Consider the following 25,247-nt stretch of genomic DNA (forward strand, 5'->3'; position numbering starts at 1 on the left):
CCCATGCCATTTATCTAACTGTTTTATTAAAAAGGCTTGCCATTTTTCCAAAAGAAAGTGCCTAAGAGCCTTGAATGTATAGCCTGGCATATTCCTGTCTCCTCTGAAATTTGCTGGCATTATCAAATGACTTTCACTAACAGGTAAGAGCTACAGAAGCAAGCACATAAACTTATTTTAGACAAACAAAAAAATAGCATATACTTTCAGGCTTTAAATTTTGGAATAACCCATATCCATCTTAATTTTTTCCATTTATTTATTATTTATTTATTAACTATCTATCTCTATCTATCTATCTATCTATCTATCTATCTATCTATCTATCTATCTATCTATTTGAGACAGGGTTTCTCTGTGTAGTCTTGGCTATCCTGGAACTCAAACACCTGCCTCTACGCCCTGAATGCTGCTATTAAAAGCATGTGCTACCATCACTCAGCCTGTCTTAATTTTCTTAAATTTATCTGCTGAAATGTAAATACAGACTTTGTATTCGTGGAAGCTCTATGTCAAAGGTCGTATGATATTGGGCAACCACAAGAGCTGCAGTATACTTAAGGGCTCACACTGAACTACCTCTAACCTTCTCTCTTCTTCTAAAACTGCAGTATTTCACTGCACAAATTTTAATATTATGCTAAGATTTTTCTGCATTTTAAACATATGCTTTTAATTCAAATTGATACATATATATGCAACTACCTGAGCAGCCATATCGACCAGCTGTGGAAGTTTCAAATATTTTCCATCTCCTTCTTTAAGGAAATCTAACAAGCTCCCTGTAAGAGACAGAAAGGTATCCGGGGGGAAAATGTGAACATTACTTTAAAATAGAAACAAATAGTCTTCAATACCTTAAACAAATCATCAAACCAGAAAAACTTCTCAGTGTTTTTTTTTTTTTTTATGTATTTTGGACACTTTTGGAAGTATCAAAGACTCCAGTGGAGCCTCAAACTGAAAGTTTAAAACTTCTCTTGATTACAGATTTTAAAGGGACAAAGTACCACTTCCCATTCTGACAGAAAACATCACCACTTTAGTCATTGCCCCCACACACTTTGATCAAGATTCTGTGACAAAAAAAAAAAAAAAAAAAAAAAGCTATATATTTTAAAAGTCAGTTTGAGTCTAGTATACAGCCAACTGAGAATATCATGGAGTAGTTACAATTACAAGCAGCTCACGATGGTATGATGAACAGCTCCTGGTGTCAGAAGATGGCACTAGGGGCATAGTAAAGTATGATGAATTCAGCAAAGTGGAAGGTTAAAAGGGAGGTCTGGTTATTCTCTCTCTACTATGAGTAAAAAGCATACAACATCAGATAAACCCAAAACAAGACACATTTTTATAAAAACAAAACAACAAAAATACTCATTTTCATAAGAAAGGCTGAGAATTTCAGATTAAAAGACACAAAAGAGAGATGGCAATTGAATGCTGGGCTTGACCATGGATTCTACATTAGATCAGGAAAATATAATTGGTAGAACTGGTAAAGACAGATGTGGGTTGAATCGAGCATGAGTATATAGAAGGCCGGAGTGGCCAAGTTAGCACACAAAAAAAGTGACAGTTTATTTTTTTTATTTTTATTTTATTTATTTATTTGTTTTTTTCTTTTGGGGCGCAGTTGGCGCCTAGAACCTGCAGCTATGCCAAAAGCGTGACAGTTAGAAAAAGGTGCTAAATTCAAAAAAGGTGACATCGCAAAGCCGGTGAAGAATACTCCCAGCCAAGATAGTGCTGAAGGGGAGCAAGGGGGGAGATCCGACTTATGAGCTGTGAACGCCCCCCCACCTCGGCCAGGGCCAGTCGTGCGGGCGGCTGGCTCAATTCTGCGCTGGGGTTCACAGTGGGACCCCACAAATAGAAGAAACAAATTCTGAAGGCTGAGAATAATATGAAAACTCATGTGCAGGGCTGGGGCCAACAAAGCTCAGTGGCAGAGTGTATTCTTAGAATGTACAAGACCCTGGGCTTGGTTGTCAGCACAACAGTAGGAAAAAAACACATATGGAAATTAAGAACAACAAGAAAATCTGTTTGCAACAATAGGTTTCTGATAAAGCACATGAGACAATAAGTTTTAAAGGACTAACAAGGTTTACTGTTAAGCAACTAAATATTAATGACTGAGGAATAATTGTATTTTAAACCCAGAAACTTTTATTATTTTATATTTGAAATCTCTTACCTAGAAATAATCTTAACCAAATTATGTAACAACACGGAATTCTAGCATTTTCTCTACATTTTAAAAGACTGCTATATTGAACTATATGGATGCTCCATTAGTCTTACCTCCATTTGTTTTTTTCATGCTACCAATATGTTGATTTAAATTTCTTTCTTTTCCTTTTCTCACTTCCTCTTCTAATTCATTTAATGCACTCATTCAAATGCTATAGGTAGCAGTTGTTTGCAGCCTAAATGCCTTCCAAAGAAGACATATACTTTGGAACTTTAGGTATATTTTAGCTATCAATTAATAGGTTATTGGTTTTAGTCCTTTTAGAGAGATTTTTGTTTCTCTATCACCATTAATAGGAACTACATTATCAGCCAACATGAACTACTAGAGAAGGTGACATAATAGTAACTTAATTAGTCTGATTCAAAAAAAATAAAAATAAATCAGGCAGTGGTGGTACATGCTTTTAATTAGAGCACTTGGGAAGTAGAGGCAGGTGGGTCTCTGAGTTCAAGGCCAACCTGATCTACAGACTAAGTTCCTTGACAGCCAGGGTTACACAGAGAACCCTGTCTCAAAAAAACAAAAACAAATAACAACAAAACATAGTACAAAAATAAAAAATTTTAAAATAGATCCAATTAAAAATAGGTAGATTCAGACTAATCAGCATCGTTTAATCACTTACTGGCTCCTCTTCTACAGCATCATTAGCATAGATATAAAGAGGGAAGAGCATCAACCTTGCCTCGTTTTGCCCGACTCTAACACGCCACCGTTAAATAAGAGCTCACCTGTGCTCCTATAAGGTGGGAAGGATGAGAAATTTCAATTGACAGTAAGGGAGAACAGCCTCTGCAAGTCCAGTGTGTTAAGAACTGTGTTTATGTAAAATGAGATAAAAATGATTCCCTTCAATATCTTTGCCTTCTACAGTTTAACACTTTAATTCAATTTGTCTACTTTTTGACTGCCCTAGCAATTACATTTCCTTTACTTAAATCTACTTTCAAAAGATGCACTCTAATTTTTCTTTATAGTTTCATAAGGTCCTCTGGGAGAACTAGAAAAAAAACCACTATTCCATTAAAAAAAAAAAAAAAACCTAACATTTCCTCTTTTAAAAGTCTACAGAAAAAAAATCTTAAGTTAGAAAATACTATGACAAAAATCTGTATGTATAGAGGGCCTGCAAGAGGGCTCAGTGGGTAAAGAAAGATGTCTGCTGCCAAGACTGGTAACCTGAGTTTAATCCCCAAGACCTGAATGGTAGAAGAAAACGGTCCACTCCGTCAAGCTATACTTTGACCTTCACATATGTGTCACGACGCCTATACATATATGCATGCAAAATACATAAATAAACATAATTTTAAAGGACAAACGTGTATTCTGTGAGCTACATTAGCAATCAGCCTGCCAGGTATACTCCCTGGTGCAATGGGGCATGACTGTTACAGGAGTAACCATCCATCTTCTGGTTGGACTTAAAAAGCCCACTTCATGAGATGGAACCCATACCTCTGAGAGGTAGATCATAGACACCAGAGAAAATCTCCAATTATTGTGTTAAATGAACAAAGCAAAAGGACTCCTACCAAAATACTGCTATACCCACACAGAAAAGTGTATCACTGAGTCTCACCAGAGAGAAGACTTCTTGCAGTAGATGGATCACAACTAGACAAAATACAGAGAGTAAGAGACTGAAACACTGAGGTCTAAATGGGATCACACCCTAATTATTATCAAAGCCCTCCCCTCAAGGCTCAGAGATCTATGCGAGAGCCAGAGGTGGTGGATGACTCCACAATAACAGTATTTTCCAGACACAGCAGGTCTGATGCACATATGAACTCCCAAAGACACAAGTTCAAACCAGACAAGTTCCCAACAAAGAGAAGGGCAAGTGGGCACAAAATCCAACTCCTTACCAAGACCCTATTCGCAATTGACAGCTTCAGGGAAAGGGAAAATTCAGTTGTTGTTCTTTTTTGTTTGTTTGTTTGTTTTCCAACGGAGAGACAATGGGTATATCAACCATACCCCAAGAAAGGCTGCATGCCCAGGAATAACTGGCCAACAAAAAACAGACTCCATGGTCTTGTTTTAATTTTGTTTTGGATATTTTTTGTGTTTTCTTTTTTCTTTTTTTTTTAAGAGAAAGAATATAAAGTTGGGTGGCTGACTGGGCTGAGTGGGTATCTGGGAAAGAATATGAGCAAAATATATTGTATGATTTTTTTTTTAATCTAAGAAAGAACAGAAATAAAGTCATTTAATTGCAATAGAACCATGTAAAACACAACTCATATCTACATACCTTTTGCCATAAACTCGGTGACAATATAAATTGGCTCTTCGGAAACAACTGCATACAATGGAACAAGTTTATCATGTCTTAATTTTTTCATTATCTGAGCTTCTTGAAGGAAAGCTTCTGGCATCATTGTACCTGGCTTTAGGGTTTTGATTGCTACCTTTGTGGTTCCATTCCATGTTCCTAGGAAAACAATTTATTTTACTCTTTCAGTATCTGTAATTCTGTATCTGAGTCTGTATTTCAAGGGATTTTAGACCAAAATTCAATCAACAATAACAATTATCCAACATATAATTAAATACATACTATACATATTTTATCATATTTTGCTATTGTAATTTATGGTTTCACAATAACCAAATGAAGTAACAACAAAGCTCAGGTTTCTTACCCATCCACACTTCACCAAAGCATCCTTGACCCAGTTTAACCTCCAGTCGCAAAGATTCTCGAGGGATTTCCCAAGCATCTTTTGCTAGACCTTGAGTCTGAGGTTTCACAGTTGGACACACAGTTGTTAACTTGTGACATAAACCATCAGCATGTTCTAGATAAATGAACAAGGTACACTGTAAATGAATTACTTTCAAAGTTAAGACAATTAGTGTGTGTATATACATATGTGTATATATTTACATATATGCACAAATATACATACACACACATAATTGATTATTTAATTAGTTTTTTAGACAAGATCTTAGTAGGTGGTCCTGACTAGCTTGGAACTTACTATGTAGACCAAGCTGGCCTTGAACTTAGTGATTTCTCTTCTTCTAGGATTAAAGGGTATGCCACCATACCTGGATTATTATTTGGTTTTTTAAAAAAGCTTAAATTATTGAATTAAAACCTCTAATCAGCTTTACTCTAAAGCTACATATACAACAAGAAGCTTTCTATAAGAAGTATATACAAGTGGCCAGGCAGTGGTGGCGCATGCCTTTAATCCCAGCCTTCAGGAGGCAGAGGCAGGTGGATCTCTTTGAGTTCAAGGCTAACCTGGCCTATAAGAGCTAGTTCTAGGACAGGCTCCAAAGACACAAGACCGCAAAACAGAATACTTTTCAAAGGTCCTTGAAAAGACAAAAATGTCTATATTTCCTATAGGTTCATTTGCTTGGATAAGAAATAACACCTTCAGCTGGGCAGTGTTGATGTACACCTTTAATCCCAGAATTCAGGAGGCAAAGGCAGGTGGAGCTATGTGAGTTCAAGGCCAGCCTGGTTTACTACAAAGTGAGTTCCAGGCCAGCCAAGGCTACACAGAGAAACCCTGTTTCAAACACCAAAAAGAAAGAAATAGCATGTTCAAACTGGATTTTGTAGGGTTTTTATTTTAGAAAGCCTTCAAAGATTCAGCTTCTACAGAATAAAATCAATAAAGATATCTGAGAGCTTTTGACTCTATTCCTTTCCTTTTCTTTTTTGAAGTGCTGGGGAGGGAAACATGGCACATGCTAGTAAGCACTTTACCACCAAGCTATAATCTTAGCTCTGAGAAAGCTTTTTTATATTACAAGTTTAATTTTAGCTATTTAATATACATAAATATTTGCTATCATGTTCTATAATTTATTATCACAATCAATCTTAGCATTTATACATTATGATCTAGAACTCCAATGCAAACACTTTGCCAATAAGGCATAAGGATTCCAATTATAGCCTGATTTGAGCATGCTATCCAATAGCTCAATTCATGGTCCTGCTATGTTACCTGGGTCACATGTGACTCTTGTTCCTCATTTTGGAACTAGAGCACAGCACCAGCAAGATGGCTCAGCTGGTACTTGTGGCCAACCCTGACAGCTTAAATTGCATCTCCAGGACCCAGAGGATATGAAAAGAGAAGTGAGTCCCTACGTTGTTCCCTGACCTTCACACCATGTATCATAGCATCATAGCATGAGTGTGCACATACACACATTAACATGCACGAACACTAAATAAATACTTTTCCAAAAAAATTCAACCCAGAACATCAACATCTATTGGTGATTGACTGTGTGTAAATATAAATGAGCATATTAAAGCTTAAGAAAGATAAAGAACTGTCCTCACAAAATAGAATGTAAGGGATTAATTCCTACCCCTGAAGTGCTCACCTACCTGTGTAGTGCTTCACCAGTTTCTGCAAAGTATCAAACGGAGCTCTGGTCGTGATGTAGTATCCACCGTTGTCAAGTTTCCTGATTTTGTAATGCTTCACATTGTCACCCCTTACCTCATCCCAGTCACGAATCGAGAGGGAATAGGCGCCTGGGGGGAGAGGGACATGTTCACTCCAGCTTCCTCAACCTATGCCTAATGCATATTGTGCACATATTAATAAAATATTCATACCTTTAGTGGTTTCACTTTCTCTGACTAAGAATATACCTCGCTGATTCCCAGGATTCAGAAGTAATCTTTCAGCATCTTTTCTCCCCATTTTCCCAAAATACCATCTGAAAAAGAATTTAATGATGTTTTGAGATAAAAGGTATGAGGATCAAAAAAATTACATAAATGTATCAATAAGAATGGAGTGCAATAGCCTGGCAGCGGTAGCACACTCCCCTAATTCCAGGCAGATACAGGAGGATCTCTGTGAGTTTGATGGCAGCCTGACCTTCAGAGTGAGTTCCAGGACAGTCAGGGCTACACAGAGAAACCCTGTCTTGAAAAAGAAATAAGCAAACAAAGTATTAATGTTAGCTCAAGTATAAAAATATTAACTGTGACCCAGGCAGTAGTGGTGAATGCCTTTAATCCCAGCATTCAGGAGGCAGAGGCAGACAGATCTCTGTGAGTCTAGCCTGGTCTACAAAGCGAGTTTCAGGACAGCCAGGGCTAAAAAGAGAAACCCTGTCTCAAAAAATGAAAAAACAAAGAATCAAAAAGCAAAACAAACAAACAAAACATGGAAACAGTTTTTCCATGTACTAACTACTCTCACCATGTCTCTAAATTCCCCTTACCAACCAGAAAATCAGTAAATAGAGAAGGAAAGACAAAAATACAAACAAAACAATATGTCAGTGAGGGGAATTAATTCTTTAGAAACAAATATGATCACCTGTATTCAGTAAAATGCTGCAAGCAGATCATACCAAAATCATAGGAAACTCCAAATATGTGTGGGTTTGATTTAATAAAGCTTAGTGACAAAAAAAAAATGACAGTTATTACTGTGGGAAAGTTCACAGAATACTGAAGACAAAGAACCAAACAAAGTAAAAAAGAGTCATAGTAGAAAAAGAACACTGATGTGATGATTTGTATCAGTAAAAACAAGCAAGCAACACAAATGCATCATTCCGGCCTATGGAGTGCAAAAATATGAGTTTTAAAAATAAACGGGAAAATAAAGGAAAGAGAATACAATGTAAAATGATTAATAAAGATTTGCTTATTGTGTGTCTGAGTAGATATATTAATCATTCTTAAAAGCACTTATTAATAAGATACATTAGCTGTATTAAGACTAGAATATAATAGTGTATAAGTTGTGTTAAGAAGAATGTGCATTAATTAATAAAATATGAAGTAGCATCATACTCTTCTGCCTGAATGGAATCTGCAGGTGCTACATAATTGCTAGGAATATAACCATTCTTTCCGGTAGCAATTGATCTTGCTTCCCACCAGTCTCCTTCCCTGCAACACAAAAAACAACAATCACTATAATGCAGACACTTACCCAAGGTATAATTCTTATCTCATGCAAATAACAGAAACCACTTCCATATTTAATCTGGAGTTTTTCTTGGATTAATACACAAAGAGCTGAGCTCAAAAAACACTATTTTTAAAAGCTGGTTAGATGAATAAGGGAATTAAGACCACGCAAAAGCACAACTGTTGCTCTAAACCAACAGTAATAACAGAAAACCCTTAAATACTGTACATTTGAATTCTACTTACTTTTTTCATGTGAATTCTTTCAACTAAGGCTAATAAACTATGCTGAATAAAGAAATTTACTAAATTTTAAATACAATTTTAGAAGTTTAAGATTTTATTTGTATGCTATATACACCTCTCACATTTAAAAGATAACATTTAAGGACTTTAATATATTCAGAATTGTAAAGTCATCAAAATAATACATTTTAGAACATTTTGCTATCATAAAAACCCTAGGCTGGTAAGATAGTTCAGCAGGTGAAGGCACTTGCCACGCAAGCTAATGACCTAAATTCAATGCCCAGAGTCAGTGTAAAAGAGGAAGGGGAGAATCAACTACACCAAGTTGTCCTCTAGGCTCCATATATGTGCCTACACACATATCATATTAAGGTTTACCTACATTTTAGCCTATGTCATGCTAATTTTTTTGTTCTTGATACCAAATGCTTTATTTTAATAAGAAATAAAATTCTAACATTTATAAAAGTCACCTTAAAAATACAATCAAAGGTCTTACTATTCTTATACGCAAACTTGACAATCAAAGTTGAATTTCTGGAGCTGGTGAAATGGCTTAGTGGGTAAAGGCACTTGTTGCCAAATCTAAAGACCTAAGTGATCCCCAATCCTACAGGGCTGGGGGAGAGAACGACAGAGAACCTATTTCTAAAAGTTGTCTTCTGACCTCCATACACATGCCATGATACATGTACATACCCACACTGTGTGTGGAGTGTGTTTCTCTCACAATAAGTACAACTATTCCTTTGTCTGTCTCTCTCCCAATAAATAAAAATATTTCTTTGCCTGTCTCTCTCACAATAGGCAAAACTATTTCTTTAAAAAAAAGCTGAAGTTCTAGTGGTGGTGGCATAAGCCTATGATCCAGCACCCAGGAGGTGGGGGCAGAACAGACTGGGCCATATAGCAAGACCTGATTCAAGTAAAACAAACATGTATGGTTCTAAAATGTTATTCAAAAACTGATATCCAAACATCAGCAAAAATAATATATTTCAAAATATGAGGCTGCATATTGTTTAGAATATATATTAACCTTGGCTTTTCCAAAATTCCTATGAAAGTATCTCTAACAAGATGTGTGTGAGAGATTCACTACTGAAGATTACATGTATTGTCTGAACTGAAACTTTTATAAATGTTCGAAGTGAATTTAATCTCTAAAGAAAAAATTAAGAAAACTTTTGATAATTTAACTATTTGCAAACAAATACATTGATTAGTGGAGCCCTAGAATACATTAAATCTTTTTCTCATATATATAGTATGTAGCCCTAGTTGGCCTAGAACCTGTGATGATTCTTTCTTATTAAAACTTTGTATTTGACCTTCCTAAGAATTCCCTGAGTCATTCACTGAGCGTCACTAAGTGTAAGACAAACAGCAGTCTGTAAGGTCAAGAACTGATTCTGGAGCAGGGACAGCAATTATAATGGTACTAACACTCTGACACTTCATATTTGATGAATCTTTTGTCATGTACATAGCATAATTTTACCAATATCCCTAGCAGGTACAAGATGACAGTTGCCACACTCTCCCTGACTGTGACAAACAAAAATATCTCCAGACACTGCTAAATACCTTCTGTGTGATTCTGCCCCAAGCTGAAAATCATTGGTCTAAAAGAATGAAAAATCAGCCGGGCAATGGTGGTGCACACCTTTAATCTCAGCACTCAGGAGGCAGAGGCAGGCATCCCTGAGAGTTCAAGGCCAGCCTGGTCTTCAGAGTGAGTTCCAGGACAGGCTCCAAAGCTACACAGAGAGACCCTGTCTCGAAAAATCAAAAGAAAAAAATGATAGGCTAAATTAAAAATTGTAATTTGCAATATGATGATAGCCATGACTGAGGTTTGTAGAACATCATGTAAACACCTAAGAGAAACATTCATAGAGTAAGGTGTGCGAACTGAGCCAGGCAGGAGAGGAAGAAGACAAGGAGATGAACCACTGAAAAGGATATAGGAAATACCTTTTAAAGGATGAGGAAAGCTAACTTGAAAGGGGAAAGAAGCAAGTAATCAAGTAGAGTTTAGTGACATAGCACAGAATTTGCATGCTTGAGGCTCAGGATTCTATCCCCGTCTCAAACAAGCACCCTTCCCACCCCACAAAAAAAGAAACAGACCAAAAGTTATTCCAGAAAAAGAAATAGTATGTATGAAGGCAAGAAGAGGGTGAGAAACTATTGTACTCCAAATATTGCAATTATATTGTTGGGTAGCAGAATGAGAAAGGATAGAAATACAGGGCAAAGTCTTGATGGATGATGATTATTGTTGTTGTTGTTGCTCTTTTTAAATCTTTGTAACTAACGTAAGCTACTGAAGGATCTTAAGGCAGAGAGACACAATCAGTTTATGTTCTGGAACAGGAAGTGATAACATATGGTAAAATGAGGACAGAGGGAAACATGACAAGAAGCAGAAGACCATAAGTACATGCTTTGAGAAGTTACAAGGTGGTTGTTATGTTTACTAATGAAATTAGGAAATCTGCAGCATAACAAGCATCAAATTTTCTATGGCAGACTGCTAAATGACAAAGTCTAAGAGTAACTAAGAAAAACACAATTTGGTAAGTTTCAGAGTACAGGGGTTCTATATCTACCTCTCCCATCCCCAACACATAAGGTTGTAAAGTCATCTGGTATTTATATAAATACAGATTTTACTTTCTAAAGATCTTTTTATAAAGGGCATCATTTCTGGAGACAGGAAGTCATATAGCCCATGTTTACCTGGAACTCACTATGCAACTTAGGCTAGCTTCATACTCAAGATCTTCTCTAGTGCTGGGATTACAGGTATGTGCCACCACACCTAGAATTCTTTCTTCTAAAATCTGTGTTCACAGATTAACCCTAAGTACAATTTGTAAAAGTAATAACTTCTGCTGGTAGCAATATATTATCCAATGTAATCAAAGGCATCATCTAACCCGAAACAAAGATCCATACCCCACCACTCTCATTTCCATATCATCAATTCCATCAGCGGTCCATGTAGAGACCAGGCTCCTCTCTTACAAAATATACACAAAACTTACGTATTGTTAATTATTTGAAATCTTTCACCCTTCTTAAAGGAAAGGTCTTCTGTAGTTCTAGCTTCATAATCATATAAGGCCACAAATATAGTGACACCACCTGGCACAGGAAAAAAAGACCAAGGTAAATGATATACCTGAATACAATGAAAGAAATAAACAATTATTGCTGGTAAAAGCTTAGGTTCAGTTTCCATCTTCCTCTAGTATTTTTTTAGAAGCTGGGTTTTAATAAAAAGTTCTAAGGCTTCCTGTGAAACTGTATAAATTCTAAAATCCTATAAACTCTGAAATAAACATAATTTCACTTCTGAAGCAACATGTCTGGTTTGAAAAAGAAGCCACATTGCATATCAATTCTTTGGGACGGAAAGCACACAAACTACATGCACCTGTCTTCAATTCCTTAACATGAAAGCATTTCCATCTAAATCCATTAAAAGCAATCATTAAGGTTTTCTTAAAGCTCACTTTATACTTAAAAATATCATATTTGTCCTGAAAGTTAAGTGTATGGCCAATATGAATTATACTGTATAAATTCAAAAAAATAGTTATCAGATTTATTAATGTATTAATATATTTAAAAGATGAACACATTTAATATCTGATATATTATGTGCAAATAGAATAACAGAACATATATATAAAAAATGACAATGCAGTGTTTAAATATTTAAAGGAAGGCATTCTAGCTTTAAAAGTCTATTATATCATTTTTATAAATGTATATATTTATCAAGAATAATAAGATTTTGAAACACATGCAAATTATGCAATGGTTAAATCAAGTCACATTATTCATCTTTTTTTGGCAAGAAACTTAAAATCTACTTTAACCAATTTTCAATACAATTTGTTGTTACTAAGCAGAGTAGTTACAAGGTTGTACAATGGAATTCTTGATCTTATTCCTACTGAAATTTTATGGTTTTTTTTTTTAACCAACTCTTTTCCAAAAAGGGTGTGAGAGGATCAAATCCTTAGTCTCCTACATGCAAGATCAGACCTCTGAGGAACATATTCTTTTTGAGACAAGGCCTCACTCTATGGACCAGGCTGGCATCCAAATCATAAGAGATCTGCCTGCCTCTGCCTCCTGAGTGCTGGAGTTAAAGACGTTGTGCCACCACATCCGGTTGACCAATATAGTCTTAACTCAATTATTTATCATCTCTATCTAGTATAGTCCAATTGGTTTGCTGCATCCATTATTATTTATCCATCTTTTTTTTTTAATGGGAGAGGGAAAAGGTAGGTAGTAGTAAAACTACAAATGAGTGATAAATGCAAATACTGTGACATGGAAAATGCATGGAAATAACATGGAAAATAAAACTTACTGCCTCTAAATACAAAGCAGAAGAAAAACAAAGGTATAGGAACACGTTCATACATAGCATCAGCTCACTCTAAGCTTTAGTCATCAATCCACTTGCTTATTTGGTATCTCTACTTCATTGTCTAGTAAGTACTCAAAATTTATTATAAACGAATGAAGCTCTTGATTTTTCTTCTTTAATCTATATTTGTTCAAGTCTCCTCTCTCTCTAAGCAAAAGGGAGTGTGATATGGTTGGGACTGTTAGTTCTAGTTCTAACATTGATAATTTACCTATTTCTCATTCTACTGTGGTGCCACCTCTCACTAGGAAAGCTGGCACCAGAAATTACCTTCCTAACTTACTTCTACTCTGCTTTACTATCTCCCATTCTTCACACAGCTACTAGAGTCAGTTTTAATTACTTTTCAAGTTTTATTTTCATTTATGTGTTTATGCGTGTAAGCCATGTATGTACAGGTGTCTGAGGAGGCCAGAGGACGGTGTTGAACTGGAGTTACAGGTAGTTGCTAGAGGCCTGATATGGATGCTTGGAACCAAACCCAGGTCCTCTGGAAGAACATCCAGTGTTCTAAACTGCTGATCCATCTCTACAGTCCCTAGAGTATTTTTAAAGAGGAAACCCAACAAGCAAATTCCCTTACTTAAATCTCAAAGCTTCTTTCTAGCTTTGAATAACACCCAAGCCCTTTCCTACAGTCTATGGTCCTAAGCAATTACAGTGTCCTGTCCAACTGTTTAGTCTAGTACAATTCTCCCATTTATGTTCTTTGGTCTTCAAAAGTTCTAAGTGCATTTGTATTTCTTGAACTTTGTGTTTGCTAATTTTGTTATTTTGCTTGTTCTTTCCTGAGCTCTACAAACAGATCATATCTATCAATTAAGTATCAGTTCAAGTGATTTCTTCTCAAGGTGGCTTTCTTTGGCAACTATAGGGCCTTCATCAATCATCTTGTTTTTGCCTTCAAATACTTAAACACTACTAATCACTCTCTTTAGCTGTTTATTAACTAATTATTATTCAATCATTATAATATAAATTTAACTAGGTACAGAAGCTTTGTTTATATTGCTCACCTCTCTATATCTTATATAAGACATTCTGGTCCTCTCCCCCCCCCCCTTTTTTTAGTTATTATATGAACACCCATAAATGGAATATTTCAAATAAGTAAATTGCTTTAAGTATTGAAAGCAGATCTGCGAAGAGTTGGGGGGAGGATTGTGGGAGGTGAAAAGAATCAAAATATATTGTATGCATGCACATAATTTGCAACAAATAAAAATAGTGATTTTTAAAAAATTTTTTAAGTAACTAAAGAAATGCCTTTTTGTATCAACATTTATTTACTCTAGCCGTTTTTAATCACTACCTTTCCCAAGTAATGTCAAGGCTTGTGTTAACTATCAGAAATAGCACCCTGGTCACTGGGTGGCTGAAATTAGAACTGTGATCAATAATATCTAGCATTGTCCAAATGCTAATAGATCTAGTGTGTTACAGACCTCTGGCTATTTCTACTGGTCCAGAAATGAGCAGAATGAGGAAGACAAATGCATATACTATACAGGCCACGCTTGTAGAAGAGATTTCTACTTTTTGTCTCCACTGATTATTAATAAGGTCATGAGCCATTCCATTTGTCCTTGGCACCTGTTTACACCCAAGGTTAGGGTGGGCACTCCAAAGATTAGTAACACCATGCCTTGCTGACATCATGGAACTTTCACAACAGGAAATCCTGGAACTCACCCTTTTTTAAGACAGTTGTGCTTTGTCATTTTAAGAAAAAAAGCATCCTCATGTGGGGCTTTGAGCAAAAGAGCTATTTTCTTTCTTTTTAAAATCTACACTTTAAGACTACATGATTCTGTAGCAAGATTGTCAATTATCACTTCTTGCCATCCCCTGAAAGGCAGTAACAATGTAATAAATGGAGTTTTGGACTAGAGTACTAAATCTGTTGCTTATCAACTGTCACTCTGAAGGAAAACAATCTGAACATTGAGCTTCAGAATTTTCCTTCCTAAAATCAGTACCTGGGCCAGTAAGATGGTGTTGGGACCAATTAAGTCCTGGCCTTCAGCTGGATGTTGGGACTAATTGAGTACTGGCTTTCAGCTGTTCTACCCTGCTAGAACCTTCTAATTGAAGTTACTAGAAGCTGTGCCTAGCTTAGAGGATCAGAGGATGGGATTATCACCTGTTGGCCATTGACTGACGTGTATTTAAGCCTACATGATGTTAATTAAAGGGGGGCTTTTGGTACCAGTGTTAAAAGGTCTGCGTGTCAGTCTGTCTCTATGTCTATATTCTCAACCTCCAGACCCCTTTCCCGAAGCTCGTGAACTGGGGTCTAGAGCGCAGACCGGGGCCGCAGTGCACGGCAAGATGACTTAGCTAATAAGGCTGTCTGCTGCCAACACTGATGATCAAACTTCCCAGAACCCTATCATGTATATATTAAAACTTCAAAGCTGGAGATACAGCTCCGTGGAAGGGAAGGGAAGGGAAGGGAAGGGAAGGGAAGGGAAGGGAAGGGAAGGGAAGGGAAGACAAACCCAAAAACATTGAGAGTAATGCGGCTACACAGTCAGACTGCCTTTTGTTAAAGGCTTTATTTGCTCATCCAACTTTTTTGAAAATCTGCTAATAAGAAATTTTTCCTAACAGTGGCCATACCTGAAGTATGTAAAGTCCAAGGTTATATTTTCTGCAACTGACAATTTAAATCTCACCTGTTAAACCTGTAGGGTATGGACTTGGCACCACTGAGAATGAGGAAGATGCTCCTCCAAAAGGAGTCACTCCAGATGACCCTCCAAATGGTGTCATGGAAAGACTGTTAAAATTGACAGATGTTCCCTTTGTGGAAGAGGTTGGGGCAACTGTAGTGTGTTCCGTTCCATAATGACTGCCACTTGTGCTTACAGGCTCTGGAGGGTTTTCCGGTGTATATTTAATGGATGGACTTTTATTTTCTTTACTTTTAATGCAGCCCATTATCAAACCTGCAGAGGCAATAAGGCAATATTTGAGAATTAGTTAACATACCGGGAACTTCAAAAAGACAAAATTGAGCTGGGCAGTGGTTGTGCATGCCTTCAACCTTAGCACTCCAGAGGCAGAGGCAGGCTGAACTCTAAATTTGAGGTCAGCCTGCTCTACAGAGCTAGTTCAAGACAGCCAGGGATACACACAAAAACTCTGTCCTGACAAACAAAGCAAAACAAATATATGAAAGAGCAATTAACAACAAGTGTTCAATCCCCCAGCCAACACAAATATTAAGTTACACTTTTGATTATTACTTTGGAAAATTCTAAGTCAATATTTAAGGCTAAAATTTATCTGTGGGTATATGTAATACCCACAAAATATGTTGAACTGCATATGTTGAACTAAATATTAGTATAACAAGTTTACAAAATTATCTAAATACAAAGTCTAAGTATTAAAATATTAATAACTAAAGTCTGAAAGAACAGCAGTCATATAAAAGAGTTTAAAATATGAAAGAAAACACAATTTTAATTCTGAGTAGGCTCATGGTGAAATGTCCTATCAGTTCAAAAAAAGTGACTGTAATTACTTACTACCTATTTCCTCTCACAGTTTCCTTAATTACTTTCCTACCTTCTTCATACAGTATGACTTAAGTCTCCAAGTTATTACTTAGGGGCTGGCAGTACAAAGAAAGTCCAACAAGACTCATTACACACATCCCTTCAAGAGCCACAGGCATTTTCCTCTGCTTACCTATGAAGTCTTCTATTAGTACTCCTGACTTGTCTCCCCTTTCCTCTTAATATTCTCTTGGTCCTCACAGCAAATATAGATAATTTTCTTTTAAAAATCTCCTCTTCCTTAGCCAAATTAATCATCTAAACCCTGATTATTCTACTTTTTATATACCTCTTATTTTCCTCCTCTTTCCACTCACCCACTTATCCTCTTCAATAGCACAGGCGAGACTACCGCTGTCAGATCAGTTCCAGCAGTACCCTGCATTGACACACAGAAGCCCTACTGCTGTCCATCTCATTTCAAATGTTAAAAATGCAGTGTGGTTTTATTTTAAAGTAACTGTCAGGTGTAGACAAGAGTTAAAAGACATTTGGTGGTGACCAGGGGCAGGAAGGGGTTGCTGGTAACATGGTTGAAAGCAGTGGTTCTCAACCTGTGGGTAGCAACCACTTTGGCAAATATTTACATTTACATTACTATTCACAACAGTAGCAAAATTACAGTTACAAAGTAGCAATGAAAATAATTTTATGGTTGGGGGGTCACCACAACATGAGGAACTATATTAAAGGGTCGCAGCACTACGAAGGTTGAAAACTACTGGTTTAGTGGGTAAACAAACCTGCCAGTAAAACTGGGCGTGGTGGAGAACACCTTTAATCCCCGCAGGGAGGTAGTACTGGTAGATCTGAGTCCAAGGCCAGTCTGGTCTACAAAGTGAATTCTGGCCAGTCAGGGCTGTTACACAGAGAAGCCCTGTCCCAAACGTGATGAACAGACTTCCATTCCAGGAACTCACATAAAAAGCTGGAGGTAGTGGTATATACCTGTAATCCCAGCACTCTGACTGTAAAATGGGAGGAAAAGGCAGAAAAAAAAAGATTGAAAACTTGTGGGCCAGCTAACATGGAATACTGAGTACAAAAGAAACAAGGCAGACATTGCCTCAGCAAGGCAGGAGGCAAGAACTGACTTTCTGCAATTAAAAAGATAATTTTTTAAATTGCTAATTTCATGTATAAGGGTGTTTTGTCTGCATGCATGCTTGTGTACCATGTGTGTGCCTGGTACCCACAGAAGCCCTGGAACTGGAGTTATAGGCATTGGGAGTTGCCATGTAGATGCTGGAAATCAAACCCAGGTCCTCTGGAGGAGCAGCCAGTGCTCTTAACCACTCTTTAGCCAAATACCTGACTTTTTTTGTTTGTTTGTTTCTTTTAAAGAACAAACTCTTGAAAGTTATCCTCTGATCTTTATATGTATGTCATGGCGCAGATGCACACACACACACACACACACACACAATAAATGCAGATTTTAGAAAGATCAGACTGTTTTATAGATTGCTTTGAGTTCTAAGCTACTGACTTAGGTATATGTTAACATAAATTATTAGAACACAGGAGGAGCAAGGGAAGGAGGGGGGTCCTCCTCTTTTTACAAAAGGTCCCACAGAAAGTGTAAGAAACAAAATACTGTTAAATCTGCAAAGTGCTAGAGGGGAAAGAGGTACAAAATACCATAGAACACAAGAGTGTTTAAGTAAGTCCCTGCATGCTCAGGAAAGAAAGTGGTGCAAAGGAAGTGGGTGTTGCTGCAATTTAAGATTCTTGTAGACTATGAACTTAAAAATGAAAATTATGGAAATCCTTCCTCTTAGACACTATCAAAGTTTTTACATAAAATGCCAACCCCCCCCCCCCCCCATTAACTGAGGTATGTACCCATTTCATGAGAGTTTCAACTGTGTTTTGGTGAACAGGTCAAACTTCACAAACAACATTATAATCACAACATACAAGGTTTTTAACATCCCTCAGACAATTCCTAACCATAGCCCTAGGTAACCACTAATTGGTTGCTTCTAATTACGGATTCATCTTTTCTAGTGTTTTACATAGAGGTAATTACAAAAGCAATCTTTTGTATCTTCTAAAAGTCAAATAAATACTGTGTGTGAATCTGAGATAGCTCCACAGTGTTATAATCAGTTCATTAATTTTTGTTGACATTTTTGTTAAATGAGTTATTTATTCCAGTTTAGGGTTATTCCTGCAAATCTTTGGGCTTTTTTTTCCTCCCCAGCCTCAGCAACAGCTAGAAATGGAACTGGTTGGCCTTATGAGATAAAACTAAAGACGCCTTTGCTCTATGAAGCTATTTATCTTTTTTCTATATAATCTGTTCTACTATAAACCCTCAGAGAGTCATGTGTATTCCAGTTGCTTTACAAAAATAACACTTCCTTCTCAAAAAGTCGTATGTTTACTTGGATCTGGATACATCTAAACATCAATATAGCTATCATTTCACTCTATTTAGGAAGCTTTAAAATGGACATCTGCTGATATCAAAAGGAAGCCAACAATACAAAATGCATCTGGATGAGCTGATGTTAAATACATTTACCACAAAACTATTAAAACCATCAAAAGAACATGTCATTCCCTGCGAGCTCCATAAAGACTAGTACTTGGTGGACATAGAAGGTGAGACAATAGTGGCCCTGGGATCACAGACGCCTACTCCCTAAAACCTAGACATGAAAGAAAGGCCAGGGCCCCCCTCCCCAGGTGCCTTAGGCATTCCTAGCACCAGCAGGGAGCTGTTCTACTAAATAGCCATTTACCCCGCCCCAACAGGTCCTTCCCTGCTGGCTTCTTGCAGACCAATACTTGGTGGACATAGGAGCACCAATAGGAAGCTGATCTGCTAGACAGCCATCTACCCCATCCCCAATGCGTTGTTCCCTGCGAGCTCCATGGAGACCAATACTGGGTAGACATAGGAGCACCAGCAGGGAGCTAGTCTGCTAGACAGCCATCTACCCCACCCCAAAGCATCCATCCCTGCTAACTCCCTGGAGACAATTCTTGGTGAACATAAGAGTCATAAGACTTGAAGGAAGAAATGGAAAGGCGCCAATCCAAGAACTCCTCCAACATGGTACCACCAGAACCCAGCGGACACACAACAGGAAGACTTGATCATCCTACCCCAGAAGATATAGAAAAAAAAATGACTTTAAACATTACTTAATGAAAATGATGAAGACCCTTAAAGAGGAAGTGAAAAACTCCCTTAAAGAAACAGAGAAGAAGATAAACAAAAAGCTGGAAGAAATGAATAAATCCCTCAAAGAAACAGAAGAAAACCAAGAAAAAGCAATAAAACAGGTGAAGGAAACAGTTCAAGATTTGAAGATTGAAATAGAGGTAATAAAGAAAACATAAACCAAGGGAACTCTGGAAATGGAAAATCTGGGTAAATGAACAGGACCTACAGAGACAAGTATAACTAACAAAATACAAGAGTTGAAGAAAGAATCTCCAGCACTGAAGATTCTATTGAGGAAATAAACTCAGTGGACAAAGAAAACACTAAATCCAACAAATTCTTAACACAAAGCATTCAGAAAATCTGAGACAACATGAAAAGACCAAACCTGAGAATAATAGGGGTAAAAAAAGAATTCCAGCTCAAAGGCACAGAAAAAATATTCAACAAAATTATAGAAGAAAACTTTCCCAACCTAAAAAGGTACAAGAAGCTTAGAGAACACCAAATAAACTGGATTAAAAAAAAAAAACATCCCCTCACCATATAATAATCAAAACACAAAACATACAGAACAAAGAAAGAATACTAAGAGCTGTAAAAGAAAAAGGTCAATTAACATATAAAGGAAAACCTATTAGAATTATACCTGGCTTCTCAGTGGAAACCATGAAAGCCAGAGGTCCTGGATAGATGTGCTGCAGACACTAAGATACCACGGATGCAAGCCCAGAATACTGTACCCAGCAAAGCTTTCATTCACCATTGATGGAGAAAACAAGATATTCAATGACAAAACAGATTTAAACAATACATATACACAAACCCAGCCTTACAGAAAGTACTAGAAGGAAAGCCATGACCCAAAGAAGCTAACTATACCCACAATAACTCAGCCATCTGATAACCCCTCCCCACCAGCATAACCCTGATATAGGAGGGTCTTCTATCTATCTGTTGCTTTCATTAAAGAAAACTGCTTGGCCTGATAGGTCAGAACATAGGTAGGCGGGGAAGACAGAACAGAATGCTGTGAGGAAGAAGGCAGTGAGGCAGATGCCATGCTTCTCCTACCCAAGACAGATGGTGGTTAGAATCTTCCCAGTAAGCCACCACTTCGTGGTGCAACACAGATTATTAGAAATGGGTTAATCAAGATGTGAGAGTTAGCCAAAAGAGGCTAGAAATAATGGGCCAGACAGTGTTTAAATGAATACAGTTTCCGTGTTATTATTTCTGGGGCTAAGCTAGTCAAGCAGGAGTCAAGCAGGACAAAAAGCAGGCCTGCCTGCAGCTCCTTCTACATAACCCAAAGAAGGGAAACACACAAACACTACTACCAAAAGATAACCAGAGTTAACAACCACTGGTCATTAATATCGCTTAATATCAATGGACTCAAGTCACCTATAAAAAGACACTGGCTAAGAGAATAGATACGAAAACAGGATCCAGCATTCTGTTTACAAGAAACACACCTCAACCTCAAAGACAGACACTACCTCAGAGTAAAGGGTTGAGAAAAGGTTTTCCAATCAAACGGACCTAAGAAACAAGCAGATGTGGCTAAACCTAATAGCTAACAAAATTGATTTCAAACTAAAATCAATCAGAAGAGATGGAGAAGGACATTTTATACTCATAACAAGATGAAGTCTCAATCCTGAATATCTATGTCTCTAATTCAAGAGCACCCACATATGTAAATGAAACATTACTGAAACTTAAATTGCACATCAAACCCCACACACTAATAGTAGGAGATTTCAACACTCTTCTCTCGACAATGGACAGGTCAAACAGACAGAAACTAAACAGAGAAATAAGAGAACTAACATGTAATGAATCAAACGGACTTAACAGACATCAATAGAACATTCCACCCAAACAAAAAAGAATATACTTTCTTCTCAACATCTCATGGAAACTTCTCTAAAATTGATCACATTTTCGGTAACAAAGCAAACACCCACAGATATAAAAAAATATTGAAGTAATCCACTGTGTCTTATCAAATCACCATGGAGTAAAGTTAGAATTCAACAATACTTTCAGAAAGCCTACAAACTCATGGAAATTGAACAGTCAACTAGTGAACCACTCCTGGGTCGAAAAAGAAATGAATTAAAATCTTCCTTGAATTCAATGAAAATGAAGACACACCGGGCGGTGGTGGTGCACGCCTTTAATCCCAGCACTCGGGAGGCAGAGGCAGGCGGATCTCTGTGAGTTCGAGACCAGCCAGGTCTACAAGAGCTAGTTCCAGGACAGGCTTCAAAACCACAGAGAAACCCTGTCTTGAAAAACCAAAAAAAAAGAAAGAAAGAAAGAACATGAAGACACAACATACCCAAACCTATGAGACACTATGAAAGCAGTGCTAAGAGGTTCATAGTACTAAGTGCCCGCATAAGAAAAATGGAGAAAGCTCACATCAATGACCTAACGGCATTCCTGAAAGCTCTAGAAAAAAAAAAAAAAAAAGCAGACTTACCCAAAAGCAGAGGAAGACAGAAAATATTCAAGTTGAGGGCTGAAATCAACAAAATAGAAACACAGAAAACAATCCAAAGAATCCAGGAAACAAAAAGCTGGTTCCTGGAGAAAAATCAACAAGATTGACAAACCCTTATCCAAACTAATCAAAAGACAGAGAGAGAACATCCAAATTAACAAAATCAGAAATGAAAAGGGGGACATAATAATGGATACTGAGGAAATTCAGAGAATCATTAGGTCCTACTACAAAAATCTGTACTCCACAAAACTGGAAAAAGTAAAAGAAATGAACAATTTTTTAGACAGATACCACCTACCAAAATTAAATCAAGACCAGGTAAGCAACTTAAATAGACCTATATACCACAAGGAGATAGAAGCTCCTATCAAAAAACCTTCCTACCAAAACAGCCCAGGGCCAAATGGTTTTAGTGCTGAATTCTACCAGAACTTCCAAGAAGAGCTAATACCTATACTCCTTAATGTGTTTCACACTGCCAAACTCTTTTGAAGAAGCTACAGTTACCTTGATACCAAAATTGCACAAAGACTCAACCAAGAAAGAGAATTACAGACCAATCTCACTCATGAACATGGATTCAAAAATTCTCAATAAAATTCTGGCAAACCAAATTCAAGAACACATCAAAGAAAATCACCCATTATGATCAAAGTAGGCTTCATCCCAGAGATGCAGGGCTGGTTCAACATACGAAAATCAATGTAATCCGTCATATAAACAAACTGAAAGAAAAAAAAACACATGATCATTTTGTTGGCTGCAGAAAAAGCATTTGACAAAATTCAAAACCCCTTTATGATAAAGGTCTTGGAGAGATTAGGGATACAAGGATCATATCTAAATATAATAAAAGCAATATATAGCAAGCCGACAACTAACATCAAATTAAATGGAGAGAAACTCAAAGCTATTCCACTAAAATCAGGAACAAGACAAGGCTCTCTCCATATCTCTTCAATACAGTTCTTGAAGTTTTAGCAATAGCAATAAGGCAAAATAAGGAGATCAAGGGAATTCAAATCGGAAAGGAAGAAGTTAAACTTTCATTATTTGCAGATGATATAATAGTGTATATCAGTAAGCCCAAAAATTCTACCAGAGAACTCCTACGCTGATAAATATCTTCAGTGAAGTGGCAGGATAAAAGATAAAAGATAAAAGATCAACTCAAAAAAATCATTAGCTCTCCTATACACAAAGGATAAAGAAGCTGAGAGGATAATCAGAGAAACATCACCTTTCACAATAGCCACAAATCACATAAAATATCTAGGTGTAACACTAACAAAGGACGTGAAAGACATATTTGACTAGAACTTTATGTCTTTGAAGAAAGAAATTTCCAGAAAATGGAAAGCTCTCCCATGCCCTTGGATAGGAAGGATAAACATAGTAAAAATAGCAATCTTACCAAAGGCAATCTATAGATTCAATGCAATCCCCATCAAAATCCCAGCACAATTCTTCACAGACCTTGAAAGAAGGATACTCAACTTCAGATAAAAAAACAAGAAACCCATGATAGCTAAAACAATCCTGTATAATAAAGGAACTGCCGGAGGCATTACCATCCCTGACATCAAACTCTATTACAGAGCTACACTAATGAAAACAGCTTGGTATTGGCATGAAAACAGAGACGTTGACCAATGGAATCAAATTGAAGACTTGAATATTAATTCACACACCTATGAACACCTGATTTTTGACAAGAAAGCAAAAATTATACAATGGAAAAAAAGAAAGCATCTTCAACAAATGGACCTCCTGAAACTGAGAAGCTTCTATAAAGCAAAGCACACAGTTAATAAGCCAAAAAGGCAGCCTACTGAATGGGAAAAAATTCTTCACCAACCCCACACCAGACAAAGGTCTGATCTTCAAAATATATAAAGAACTCAAGAAATTAGACATTAAAATTCTAAGTAACCCAATTAAAAAGTGGTAAACTGACTAAACAGAGAGTTCTCAACAGAAGAATTTCAAATGGCCAAAAGATACTTAAGGACTTGTTCTTAGTCCTTAGCTATCAGGGAAATGCAAATCAAAACAACCTTGAGATACCATCTTACATTTGTAAGAATGGCTAAGATCAAAAACACTAATGATAGCTTATGCTGGAGAGGTTGTGGAGCAAGGGGAACACTCATCCATTGCTGGTGGGAATGCAAACTTGTGCAACCACTTTGGAAATCCGTGTGGCAGTTCCTCAGAAAACTGGGAATCAACCTCCCTCAGGATCCAGCAATTCCACTCTTGGGAATATATCCAAAAGATGCTCAATCGTACTACCAGAGCATTTGTTCAACTATGTTCATAGCAGCATTATTTGTAATAGCTAGGACCTGGAAACAACCCAGACGCCTCTCAACTGAAGAATGGATAAAGAAAGTGGGACACATCTACACATTAGAGTACTACTCAGCAGTAAAACATAATGACATGAATTTTGCATGCAAATGGATGGAATTAGAAAACATCATCCTGAGTGAGGTAACTCAGACCCCCCCAAAAAATGAATATGGTATGTACTCACTCATAAGTGGATACTAGTCATAAACAAAGGGCAACGAGCCTATAGCTCAGGATCCTAGACAAACTAAGTAATAAGGTAAACCCAAAGAAAAATATATATAGACCCACCTGGAAATTGGAATCAGACAATAATTTGGGAGCAGGGGGGCAGGGATGCGGGGAAAAGGGGGGATGGAGGAGAACTTGAGCAAGGAAAGAGGTATCTTGATTGAGGGAGCCATTATGGAGTTAGCAAGAAAACTGGCTCTAGAAAAATGCCCAAGAATCCACAGCAATGAACCCAGCAGAGACCCTAAGCAACAGAGGAGAGGATGTCTGAACTGACCTTACCCTGTAGTTAGACTGATGATTATCTTAAATATCACCATAGAACCTTCGTCCAACAACAGATGGGGAACAGAGGCAATGACCCACATCGGAGCACTAGACTGAACTCCCAAGATCCAGTTGAAGAGTGGAGGGAGTGAGAGTATGAGCAAGAAATTCAAGACCATGAGGGGGTTATCCACTGAAACAGTTTGCTTGAGCTAACGGTAGCTCACCAACTCCAACTGGA

At 37.2% G+C, this 25,247-nt stretch overlaps 1 protein-coding gene across 3 annotated transcripts in view; it reads right to left on the reverse strand.

Annotated features, from left to right (window-relative positions):
• Positions 1–25,247, reverse strand: part of LOC121434740 (tyrosine-protein kinase Yes) — a 70,983-nt gene that overhangs the window by 17,529 nt on the left and 28,207 nt on the right. For 2 of the 3 annotated variants that reach the window (XM_041633680.1, XM_041633681.1), the window contains exons 2-9: positions 15,570–15,842; positions 11,489–11,588; positions 8,067–8,165; positions 6,870–6,973; positions 6,636–6,785; positions 4,915–5,070; positions 4,524–4,703; positions 706–782 (exon numbers count right to left, since the gene is read on the reverse strand). In XM_041633680.1, the coding sequence (XP_041489614.1) occupies positions 706–782; positions 4,524–4,703; positions 4,915–5,070; positions 6,636–6,785; positions 6,870–6,973; positions 8,067–8,165; positions 11,489–11,588; positions 15,570–15,834 (1,131 nt within the window). In that variant the 5' untranslated portion in view covers positions 15,835–15,842. Of the gene's footprint in view, positions 1–705; positions 783–4,523; positions 4,704–4,914; positions 5,071–6,635; positions 6,786–6,869; positions 6,974–8,066; positions 8,166–11,488; positions 11,589–15,569; positions 15,843–22,793; positions 22,818–25,247 lie in introns of those variants that run through there. The other variant, XM_041633679.1, reaches the window with a different exon arrangement.

Source organism: Microtus oregoni, unplaced genomic scaffold, assembly GCF_018167655.1.
Source record: "Microtus oregoni isolate MIOR12 unplaced genomic scaffold, Mior012 000044F_ref0000062, whole genome shotgun sequence".
Lineage (NCBI taxonomy): Eukaryota > Metazoa > Chordata > Mammalia > Rodentia > Cricetidae > Microtus > Microtus oregoni.